This window comes from Erythrolamprus reginae, chromosome 2 (genome assembly GCF_031021105.1).
Source record: "Erythrolamprus reginae isolate rEryReg1 chromosome 2, rEryReg1.hap1, whole genome shotgun sequence".
NCBI classification, from domain to species: Eukaryota; Metazoa; Chordata; class Lepidosauria; order Squamata; family Dipsadidae; genus Erythrolamprus; species Erythrolamprus reginae.
Genome location: NC_091951.1, coordinates 219048893 through 219061407, shown reverse-complemented (window position 1 = coordinate 219061407; position 12515 = coordinate 219048893). Strand labels below are relative to the sequence as shown.

The 12515-nt window shown below is 43.5% G+C and overlaps 1 protein-coding gene across 3 annotated transcripts in view; it reads right to left on the bottom strand.

The window, feature by feature from the left end:
* PLA1A (phospholipase A1 member A) overlaps positions 1-12515 on the bottom strand; it is a 35535-nt gene that overhangs the window by 6416 nt on the left and 16604 nt on the right. For all 3 annotated transcript variants that reach the window (XM_070741891.1, XM_070741889.1, XM_070741890.1), the window contains 6 exons: positions 12299-12407; positions 10947-11048; positions 9843-9932; positions 7722-7889; positions 5681-5770; positions 509-617 (listed from right to left, as the gene is read on the bottom strand). In XM_070741891.1, coding sequence (XP_070597992.1) covers positions 509-617; positions 5681-5770; positions 7722-7889; positions 9843-9932; positions 10947-11048; positions 12299-12407 — 668 coding nt within the window. The remainder of the gene's footprint in view (positions 1-508; positions 618-5680; positions 5771-7721; positions 7890-9842; positions 9933-10946; positions 11049-12298; positions 12408-12515) is intronic.

The following is a 12515-nucleotide window of genomic DNA, read 5'->3' as shown; positions in this document are numbered from 1 at the left end:
CACCACAAATCTACTTGCTTCAAATACAAATGTGCATAATATTATGTGGAAACACCCATGGCACAATCCTAATTAAATTAGTGGGTGGGTGTGTTCCAGAAATAATTTCTGCCAGCTAGGATGATTTCTTCTGAAAAAAAGATCTGCCAATATACTGTATGCTTTGAAAAATAAAATAAGGGATGAGAGTGATCTAGAGGAAGAAAAGTGTTATACATGTCCACATTTTAGTCAGTCTAGGTAGATATTTATAATGCTGGTGAAAAGTGAAGACAGGCTGGGTTAGTTTTTTATTATCCTGCAGCAGATTGAATCCAATAGAAGCTTAAAACAAGCAAACATGCATCACGTATTTGGAGTCAGGAGGAAGTTAGATTTTACACATAACAGATTCAAGAAATCTGACAGCTCACCACCATTTTGGCTAGTAAAGATTAGGAGCTTTTTGGATGGCTGTGTAAACTGAAAGGAAGAAAAGTGGACATTGGAACTATCCATTATTACTCACATGATGAAGCTGGTGCTAGCCGAGGAGTTGCTCGTGAGAAAGGTTATCTCAATATTGGTATCTGAAGTTCTCTTCTGTTGCAAGTGGAATTCCACAAGTGTATGGTGTACTAAGCAACACAGAATACATATTCTTGGCAGAAAGCTTTAAACATAATTAGCCTCCATTATTAAAAAGATAATAGTTGCTACGTTCTTTGTAAACTCAAACAAGAAGATCTCCCCACTCATCAGTCAGATCCTTTATAATAAATTAATAGTCCTTGGAGAGGGGCAGCATACAAATCTAATAAATTAATAATAATAATAATTATTATTATTAGGGCACGCACCTGACATGGTATTCCTTTCTGAGCAATTGAGTAATTGTCTGAGACTAAGGGGCTTAGAAGTATTGCCTTTGTCATGGTCAGACCATTTTCTACTACGGCTTGACTTCCTGGCTCCAATCCTCCCCCACAGGGAGGCGGAACCAATGAAGATGTTCCGCCCCAGACGCCTGATGGACCCAGAGGGCTTTCAAACGGCGCTTGGGGTTATTCCAGAGGCACTCGTCCACAGTTCGGCGGAGTCTCTCGCGGAGGCCTGGAACAGGGCTGCGGCAGGGGCTCTTGACCGGATTGCGCCTTTGCGACCTCTCCGTGGCGCTAGACCCCGTAGAGCCCCATGGTTCAACGAGGAGCTCCGGGAGTTGAAACGCCAAAAGAGACGTCTAGAGAAGCGATGGAGGAAGAGTAGGTCTGAATCCGACCAAACACTTGTAAGAGCTTTTATTAAGACTTACAAAGTGGCGCTCAAGGCGGCAAGATGCGCGTATCATGCCGCCTTGATTGCATCAGCGGAATCCCGCCTGGCCGCTCTGTTTAGGGTGACCCGCTCCCTTCTTAACCAGGGGGGAGTTGGGGAGCCCTTACAGAGTAGTGCCGAGGATTTTAACACGTTTTTCGCTGATAAAGTCGCTCGGATCCGGGCCGACCTCGACTCCAATTGTAAAACAGAGTCGACTGACAACGAGTCAGTCGAGGTGACTGGAGCACGTACTTGTCCACCTGTCTGGGAAGAGTTTGATCTGGTGACACCTGATGAAGTGGACAAGGCCATTGGAGCTGTGAGTTCCGCCACCTGTTTACTGGATCCATGTCCCTCCTGGCTGGTTTCGGCCAGCAGGGAGGTGACGCGAAGCTGGGCCCAGGAAATTACCAACGCTTCCTTGGGGAGGGGAGCTTTTCCATCACTCTATAAAGAAGCACTCATGCGCCCCCCTCCTCAAGAAGCCCTCCCTGGACCCAGCTGTGCTTAACAACTATCGTCCAGTCTCCAACCTTCCCTTTATGGGGAAGGTTGTCGAGAAGGTGGTGGCGCTCCAGCTCCAGCGGTCCTTGGAAGAAGCCGATTATCTAGGTCCCCAGCAGTCGGGTTTCAGGCCCGGTTACAGCACGGAAACCGCTTTGGTCGCGTTGATGGATGATCTCTGGCGGGCCCGGGACAGGGGTTTATCCTCTGTCCTGGTGCTCCTTGACCTCTCAGCGGCTTTCGATACCATCGACCATGGTATCCTTCTGCACCGGCTGGAGGGGTTGGGGGTGGGAGGCACTGTTCTTCAGTGGTACTCCTCCTACCTCTCTGGCCGGTCGCAGTCGGTGTTAGTGGGGGGTCAGAGGTCGACTCCTAGGTCTGTCCCTTGTGGGGTGCCTCAGGGGTCGGTCCTCTCCCCCCTGCTATTCAACATCTACATGAAACCGCTGGGCGAGATCATCCAAGGACATGGGGTGAGGTATCATCAATATGCGGATGATACCCAGCTTTACATCTCCACCCCATGCCCAGTCAACGAAGCGGTGGAAGTGATGTGCCGGTGCCTGGAGGCTGTTGGGGCCTGGATGGGTGTCAACAGACTCAAGCTCAACCCGGATAAGACGGAGTGGCTGTGGGTTTTGCCTCCCAAGGACAATCCCATCTGTCCGTCCATTACCCTGGGGGGGGAATTATTGACCCCCTCAGAGAGGGTCCGCAACTTGGGCGTCCTCCTCGATCCACAGCTCACATTAGAAAACCATCTCTCAGCTGTGGCGAGGGGGGCATTTGCCCAGGTTCGCCTGGTGCACCAGTTGCGGCCCTATCTGGATCGGGACTCATTACTCACAGTCACTCATGCCCTCATCACCTCGAGGTTCGACTACTGTAATGCTCTCTACATGGGGCTACCTTTGAAAAGTGTTCGGAAACTTCAGATCGTGCAGAATGCAGCTGCGAGAGCAGTCATGGGCTTACCTAGGTATGCCCATGTTTCACCATCACTCCGCAGTCTGCATTGGTTGCCGATCAGTTTCCGGTCACAATTCAAAGTGTTGGTTATGACCTTTAAAGCCCTTCATGGCATTGGACCAGAATATCTCCGAGACCGCCTCCTGCCGCACGAATCCCAGCGACCGATCAGGTCCCACAGAGTGGGCCTTCTCCGGGTCCCGTCAACTAAACAATGTCGGTTGGCGGGCCCCAGGGGAAGAGCCTTCTCTGTGGCGGCACCGGCCCTCTGGAACCAACTTCCCCCGGAGATTAGAACTGCCCCTACTCTTCCTGCCTTCCGTAAACTCCTTAAAACCCACCTTTGCCATCAGGCATGGGGGAACTGAAACATCTTCCCCTGGGCATGTTTAATTTATATATGGTATGCTTGTGTGTATGTCTGTTAGTATATGGGGTCTTTTTTAAATCTTTAATATTTTAAATTGTCAGATTGTTTATGATTTGTTTCCACGTGTTGTGAGCCGCCCCGAGTCTTCGGAGAGGGGCGGCATACAAATCTAAGTAATAAATAAAATAAGTAAGTAATAAATAAATAATAATAATAATAATAATAATAATAATAAGTCTATACGGCAAAGGGCAGCCATTTGCGGCCCTACTGGAATGCTTTGGTAGTGGTGGGGTATATGGGCACACACACATGCACGTACGAGCCTTTGAGCTTCCTGTGCATGCGCAGAGGCTGAAGTGCGAGCATGTGCTATTTTGCCAATCCCGGTATTCACTTGCTTCTGTGCATGCATCGAAGCAAGGAAATGCCGAGCGACTGAACATCAGCGGCTGGCCCTGAGCTCTGACCACACAGCTGTGCTTTCCCGGCGGGATGGAAGGCGGGGGGTGGAAGGACTCAAGTGCTCAGTTGGGAAAATTGCCCAGGAATTGAAGGGAGGAAGGAAGGAATTTTCCTTTGCTGCCTTTCCCGGGACAGCGCTGATTGAAGGCGACGGTGCACTTGAACATCCGACGTGAGACAGGCAAGGGAGATGATGCCACCGCTGCTGCTGCTGCTTTCCCCAACAATGAAGATTGCAGATTCCACTGCCTTGGCTGCCTCTGGCTACAGGGGCAGGAAGAATGGGAAGGGGATCTGAAACTTTCTAGTGGGATGCTGAGTGGAGCCGGGCTGCCCCTGCCTTCTTAAACCGCCCACTTCACTCGCTTTTTTCCTCAGGCATGCCTGGAAGCCTGTGTTCCACTGCCTGAGCTCGGCACCCTCGGATCCCACCTTTCCAGCTACTTCTCTGCCCCCAGCAGAGATCTTGGCTTGGCTTTGCCCTCCGCTTGCAGGGACATGGCCATTGACTCCTGCTGCCCAGTGGCAGCGAGGCTGAGTGGGGGGGGGGGGGGCTCAGCACAAGTGGAGAAAATCACCCCTGCCACCAAGGAGAGGTTTTTTGGCCGTGAGTTGCTAGTCTCCCTCTCACGGGGTCCCCTCCCTTTCTTTCTTGGATGAGCGTGTTGTCCTTGGTCTTGGTTATAAAACGCTCTGCAGGGATCCCCTCCGAGTGAGCTTTCCCCCCGGCCGAGTTGCGAGGACCTGCCTTGCCTCTTTCTTGCATTCCCGTGTGGCTGTATTCTCCTGTGCCACAGCAGGCATCTCTTGGCGCAGCGGTGGGGCGGCCGAGTGAGTCATGGCACGAAGCACAGCACTGGAGGCCCGGACCAGCAGTGTACTGTTCTTCACTGAGCCCAGACCATGCGCCACTCTGAGAGATGCCTGTGGTGCATCGGGGAGTGCTGTTGCTGCTGGCTGGGATGGTGAGATTTGGCTGCTGCAGATGCGCAGAAGCCAAATCTCACATGCACGGCTGGCGGTGATGGAGCTGCATGCACAGCTCCATTTCTGCCGGTGGAACGGCATTCCACACTGTCCCACTTCCTGCCCACCACTGGGTTTACGGTACTTTTTAATATGGGAGAATATAGGCATATATTGTTTGTGAGCTGAGTCCCATTAGGAGTGGGACATATAGAAGTTGATTGATTGATTAATACATTATAAGATTATTCTGGAATCTTATCAGGTATTAATTTGTCTATCCTCTTGCTTTGTTTTGTTTTAAAGATAGGAATAAGATTGGACTCTTTCTTGTTCTCCTTATATCTCAAAGATAATGAATTCAGCCAGACCATTAACAGATTTTACCATCCTAAATGAAATGTCCATTTTCATCTTGCCTCAGTTCTTCACTTGAACATATAAGTTAGTACTGTAGGTACTTAGACCTTTTCCAATAGAGACAGATGTAAACAACTAAATTTCAGCGAGGAGCTTTAAAGCAGAACCTTAGCTACAAAATCAAGAGGAAGATTGTCTATACCAGTGATGGTGAACCTATGGCACAGGTGGCACATGAAGCCATATCTGCTGGCACACGAGCCATTGTCCTAGCTCAGCTGCAACGGGAATGTGTGTACAGGCCACACTGACTTTTGGCTCTCACAGGGGCTCTGGGAGGGTGTTTTTGGCTTCCAAAGAGCCTCCGGGAGATGGGAGGGAGCATTTTTACTCTCCTCCCCCAGCTCCAGGGAAGCCTTTGTAGGCTGAGGAGGGCGAAACACGAGCCTACGGGGCTCCCAACCAGAAGTTGGGAAACAGGCCATTTCTGGCCTTCAGAGAAACTCCGGGGAGTGGGGGAAATTGTTTTTGCCCTCCCCAGGCATTGAAGTATGGGTGTGGGCACTCACAAATGTGCAATAGCATGCATACACACTCTTTCAGCACCCAAGGAAAAAATGGTTCACCATCACTGGTTTATACTGTGTATTCATTTTACATTTGAAAGCTATCAGTGTCATTGGTTCTAAATTCTAAATTGTTGTCCTCCAATATTAAGAAGAAAGCTTTCAATTTTCAATTACTCACCACAGTATGGTGCTGATGCAGCTGTGGCCAGATAAACTTTAACCTCTCTAGGTAACGTTTTCATGTTGAGTCCTCCATTGTCCAAAAGTCCTATGTCAACATTATAATATAGAAGAAAACTGAATTCTATGGTGCATAAGTAAAGAGTAAACATGCAGTTACTTTTGGGTATCAAATCTGAGATTTTGTAGGTCTCACTTTTCATTTAAATAGTAACATTAGGCATAAAGTGGAAAAACCCAGATGTTTGTGAATCAGGTGAAATCCCTCTTATCCACTAATTATGCCGGCTATAACACTGACTCTCCGAAGAATCCACATACAGGATATTTCTTTTCCATTTGGGCAAGCAATATATTGGCCACTGCGAGTCAAAATGCAAGCTCCAGGCCTTGCAGAAAGCTTTTTGAGGATGTGGTGTAATCACTAGAAAACTGTAGGGACCAAACTTGGGGACAGATTTTCAGAAATGAGAGAATTATGACAATGGGAGCAGAGGCCTTTGAAAATCGCACCATTTCCTTTTCTAGTTTTTAACTGTCCCTCCCAAAACTGAAAAAGTATGTTTTAAGGCCATTCTAGAGATAGCTGGGAATGTTAAGGCTGAAAATGGGGGACTGTCTGTTTCTACAAGTCTCCTTTTTACAAGCTCATTCTTAATTTGAGGGGGGAAAATTGGTATTACCACTGAAGAAGTTTTTGTTAAATTATGCATAAAGTTAGACTTTCGGCTAAGACCCAGCTTGTAAGATCTATTCTGATTTATACTAGAAACCTAAAGTTTGCTATCATAAAACAAGTATCCCTTTCCTTGGTGCTGAGCTTAAGTGCTCTTCACTCATCCTTGACTGGGCAGATATTGGCATGAAATTTGCTGTCCTCAAATCAAATGTCCTTATTGCTGATTGCTTCCTTCTATTTCCTCTGTTTTCAGTCTCTGTCAGTCGCCTATCTTCCTTCCAAAATAATGAATGACGAAGTCTCAATATTTAGAAGCACCCTGAAGCTGTCAGATAGCAGAGGAGCACTATTTTAACATTGGAATAGCACTTGACAACTTAAACCAATCTTTGTTTGGACTACAAATGAGATAAAGCAGGGATATCCACAGAGTATAATTTTAAAAGTCAGGATAGTGGCCATGATTTTGTAATCATAGCTCCATCTGATTTTTAGGTGCATTGCACATTAAAATGGGTAGAGCTTCAATCCCACCCTTATGGCTGATCTCTTGGGTTTCTGATTGTGCATATACAGTAGACACTCTGAGATGAAGACTGAATGTTATGAGAAGATAGCAAAAATAAAAAAATAGAAAATGGTGCTCTGGCATATTTTTACTGGATTTCAGTGCAAGTAAGGAAAGGTCTTAGAAGATACACTCATTTTTTAAACATAGGCAGCCTGACTACTAAGTACCATCTACATTATCCTTATCTCAATTCCAGGACATGTTTTTTGCAGGCTTAATGCAAAACTGTCATGCCATTAAACACAAGCAGGTGATAGACAAGACAAGAGAATGGGAACAGTTCATTGCTGTCCTAGCAGTTCATTTTGTCTCAGCAAAAATTTATTTCCAAAATTTGCTACTGTAGAAAAGCTCTAGGAATCTTGACTGATTGGAGTGAGTTCTTCAATATAACAACTGGTTCCTACTCTTTCTCTCACGCGTCCCAGTGTAAATATGGATATTTCATTCTTTCTTTTTCTGTTCCTTTTTAAAAAATAAATTTGGGAACAGGAACAAAATTTCTTTATTACTGCTGTACTCTGATTTACTGTTGACATACTTGGAAAATAAAGAGTAAAGTCTGACAGGGAATTGGAATCAAATATGTCAACAGCTTACATTTTAGAATTGTTCAGATTTTGGGTAAGCAAGTTTTAACTTTGACAGAACTGTCAAGAGATCTTGATTTTATTTGTCATCTAGTGGGAAACACATATATCACAGAAGATAGAAGACCTGCCATATCCTAACTCCACTCACATCCCAAATTCTCAAAGTTTAGATCCTGAGATCACTGCACAGACATACCAATTGTTGGACAGGAGAGCAAGAAAGGATTGAAGCAATCTAAACAGTGACCAGCTAAGAAATTCTTATAACTGGAACAAGGGAAAGCCATCACTGGGCAGGAATCTTTCAAGACACTGATGTAAAAATGCACAGCCCTCATATGGTCACAGATCAGGTACTGGTAGCCTGGAAAGGGAAAGAGACAGAATGCATGAAGCTACAGGTCAGTCATCATTTTGGTGGCTTGATGCCACCTCTCATTATTTTTAATTTCTCTGTTTCCCAACCTCAGCAACTTAAAATGTGTACTTCAATTCCCAATATGCTGGCCTGAAGAATTCAAGCAGTTGAAGTCCATACATATTACAATTGGTGAAGGTGAGATACACCAATTAGACTATTGAGTCCACCAGTCTAGTCAGTACAGGAATCTAAATTAATGTATACAAGAAAGATAGCTGAAAAAGCCTCCGTTTGCGCCTATGTACAGCTCAAATGTCCACTGTCAAAATGCTCTTGCATTTTATTTATTGATTGATTGATTTTGTCCAATACACAATGAGGGTTTTAGTGGATATACACATAGTAAAATACATAATGAAGGTTACAGAGGATATACTCATAGTAAAACATATCAATGAAAGAATAGAAGAGAAGATATAAGAATAAAACATATCAATGAAAGAATAGAAGAAGAGATATAGGAATAGAAGAAAGGTATAGGAGATATAGGAGAGCAATAGGATAGGAGACGGAAGGCATTCTAGTGCACTTGTATTCGCCCCTTACTGACCTCTTAGGAATCTGGATAGGTCAACCCTGGATAATCTAAGGGTAAAGTGTTGGGGGTTTGGGGATGACACTATGGAGTCCGGTAATGAGTTCCACGCTTCGATAACTCGGTTACTGAAGTCATATTTTTTACAGTCAAGTTTGGAGTGGTTAACATTAAGTTTAAATCTGTTGTGTGCTCTTGTGTTGTTGTGGTTGAAGCTGAAGTAGTCGCCGACAGGCAGGACGTTGCAGCATATGATCTTGTGGGCAATACTTAGATCATGTTTAAGGCGTCTTATTTCTAAGATTTCTAGGCCCAGGATTGAAAGTCTAGTCTTGTAGGGTATTCTGTTTCGAGTGGAGGAGTGAAGGGCTCTTCTGGTGAAGTATCTTTGGACATTTTCAAGGGTGTTAATGTCTGAGATGCGATATGGGTTCTAAACAGATGAGCTGTATTCAAGGATGGGTCTGGTGAAAGTTTTGTAAGCTCTGGTAAGTAGTGAAAGACTGCCAGAGCAGAAGCTACGTAGGATTAGATTTACAACTCTTGAAGCCTTCTTGGCTATGTTGTTGCAGTGGGCTTTGGCACTTAAATATTTTGTTATTAGTATATTGAGGTCTTTAACCGAGTGGGGGTTATCTGTGATAATTTGATTATTCAGTTCGTATTTTGAGTTCAGATTCTTTTTCCCAATGTGTAGGACAGAGCATTTGCTAGTTGAGATTTCGAGTTGCCATGTGTTAGACCACTCAGAAACAGAGTCCAGGTCTTTTTGGCCACAAGCAGCTTTCCAAATGTAGATACGAATTCTTGACTAAGGGTCTTTTCCCACTGCTGAATTGCTTACCGCTTATCCTAGAGTCAATAGAATATTGTAGCAGCTTGGCTTTTAACATCCCCAATGCTGATAGCTACCCTGTCCCTGATTGCTTCTAGCGTATTGCCTCTGCAGTGATTGCAGCCTTCTGTATTCATTTCAAAATAATGAGTGACAAACTCTAACAAATTGTACATACTTGGAGACTGTCCTTGAACACTATTAGAAGAAGGGAGAAAAAGCTGTTTTAACTATTGGGAGCTACTTAATACAATCTCATAGACATGGGAACTACACAGAAAAAAAGAGACTGCTGCCTGCTCAGTTTATGCTATGGGGTTTGATAGAAAGTGGAAAAGACCCTCAAAGGGAAAAAGTATCAGAGAATGCCCCTAAATTCCCTTACTGAACCTTTCTAACAACCTCCTGTTAATCCCTCTTTATTGATACAGATATCCCTAATGAGATTATATTTACTGTATCTGTACAAGGTAAACTGCTTTGACAGAAAAGCAGCTTCAAATAATCACCCAAGAACTATTATTACCAGATAATATGAAACGGGGACATCCAGGCTGATCTTTTCCTCCATTGAGATAGTAATCAATGTGCCCCACAGGTATTCGGATACCAAAATCTAGGGGGAAAAAAATCTATGTTAGAATAGCTTTTAAAATGATGCTGGTATCTATAGCAAAGCTGTAACTGGAAGCACAGGTCACACATATGTAGATACATATAGGCATGAAACAGATTTTTTCACAAGATATTTTTCCTCCAAAATCTTTCATCTAATTCTGTTTCAATTGGCCATGCAAATAAAAGAAAGCCAAGTGTTGAAAAACACAAAATATGCGTACAACTGAACGGTGTAAAGTATTATAGTTACTGATTAACTTTAATTGCAAATTGTAAAAGAATAGAGTGGATTTCTACAGGGAGACAGGACTAGACATACAGGACTTAGAAGATGTTTGACACTCTTTGAATTGATTAGATGAGCAGATACATAGAAGAGAATATCTGGATTGTTAATGGACCAGATGCTGCTTGGCAATCAGTGCAGTCTGATAGCACTGGGGTCACCCATGGGTAACAAGATACCCCATCACAACCCAGACCATTGCATTCTATACCAGCTTTATATTTCAAATGCTTCTCAGGCATCCCATTTGTACAGCATTGACAATAATCTAAACTGAGGTTATTAGGGCACAAATGGCTATGAACAAAAATTCCCAATTCTGGATCATAACACTCAAAATGTAATTGCAGAAAAAACCCCTTTGGGCCACAAAATCAGCTGCTACTTGAGCAGGAGGCTGCCCAGATTGCATACCACTTTTGAGAGACGGAGTTTAACCCCATTCAGAGCTCAAGGTTGTATAGTTCTACCCTTATTGTCCATAAACCCAAAGTCACCCCATCGGAAGAAGTAAGATGTGATAGTGTAGCTATGACAGACAGACAACATCTATTATTTACGATTATTGTCACATCTTAAAAAGTGGAAATTAATAATAAACAAGGATACAAAAACAATTTCAAGAAGGATACAAAAACAATTTTAAACATGAGTACACCTGAAATGTTATTATCTTTAAAAAGAAATAAAACTGAAACATGATTGGAATGCAGGTGATTAGCTTACTATCTGAATCTGTGTGAATGGCTTCTACAAAGAGAGCATCCCCAGGATCCAGACGCTCTTCAGGGCTGGCTCTCGTGTATTTTGGGCCCGCTGGATCCAGAGCTGAAACATGATGAACAATAAGTGGCAACCAGTTACACTTTTCATTGGGTTAATTTGGAGGATAGCAAATGAGTGTGTGGTACAATATTGCCTGAAATAGACTATTTGTGATTCAATAGGCACGGCCTGAATTCTTGAAGCAGAATTGAACTTGTGGCATTTTTCATAAGAAACAAAACAAAAACTAAATTCTTCAATCATCATAATCAATTCCATGTTGCTAAACATGGAAAGGGGTTTTCCCTTTGAAAAAAGCTTTGAGAGGTGGGATTAGGAATCAGCTCAAATCATAATTTGAGCTCCCTACCAAATCTATAGTCACTAGCCTCAATCATCCCCATCTTCAAAAAAAGGAGAGCCCAGCCTAATTGAAAATTACAGACCAATTTCTTTATGCTGAGTCACCTGTAAAGTCATGGAATCAATCTTAAACCAATCCGTTACTCTCCACCTAGAAACAAACAACCTACTCTCAAACAAGCAATTCAGTTTCAGGAAAAAAATTACCCTGCAATCTACAACTGCTACACTGCAAAAACATATGGACTTCAAAATTTGACCAGGGCAAAACAATAGACACAATTTCATAGATTTCTGTAAAACCTTCGACTCAGTGGCACATGACAAACTACTTCTGAAACTAAAATCCTACAGCACGTCTGGCCCCCTACAGAATTGGATAGCTGTTTTCCTGTCAAACAGACAACATGTGATCAAAATAGGGAGCATCCTATCAAATCCTGTACTTGTAAACAGCAGTGTTTCCCCAGGCAGCGTACTAGGACCAACACTCTTTATACATTATATAAATGACCTTTGTGATTATATTATAAGCAACTGTATTCTCTTCACCAATGATGTAAAACTTTTTAACACCACCAACAACACTGCTACCCTTCAAAAAGACCTTGACCTTGTGTCAGAATGGTCAGCTATCTGGCAACTCGGAATCTGGAAATGTAGTGAGGTGCACACAGCACACCGGTAGGAAGGTAAGAGGAATCTGCCCCTGCCTTGGAGTACTCATATCTAATGATCTAAGTGCCAAAGCCCACTGCAACAACATCGTCAAAAAGGCATTAATCTTAGGTAGCTTGGTGCCTTTAATTCATAGTGCCTTTAATCACTGAACTATTGTGCCTGAAAATATAATTAGTTAAAAGATAATTATAAGCACTCTTCAAATATTAGTATATTAAGAAAAATGTCACAAACCATACTAAATATTTTCACCTTGCTGCTTTCCTTACCAGTAATTCTTCCAAGATGGCCTTCATAGAATTGGCCTACCAGGCCCCCAACGTGTGCTCCAAGGCTCACCCCAATAAGGTGGATGGATGACTCTGACACCCCCATAGCCTGAAGGTTGGGAAGAACAATAATTAGGATTTTTTTCTTCTAAATGCCCTCAAAACACAGAGATAAATCCCCCAACAATCTAATCAATTGGTTCTTGTTTTTCTCTGG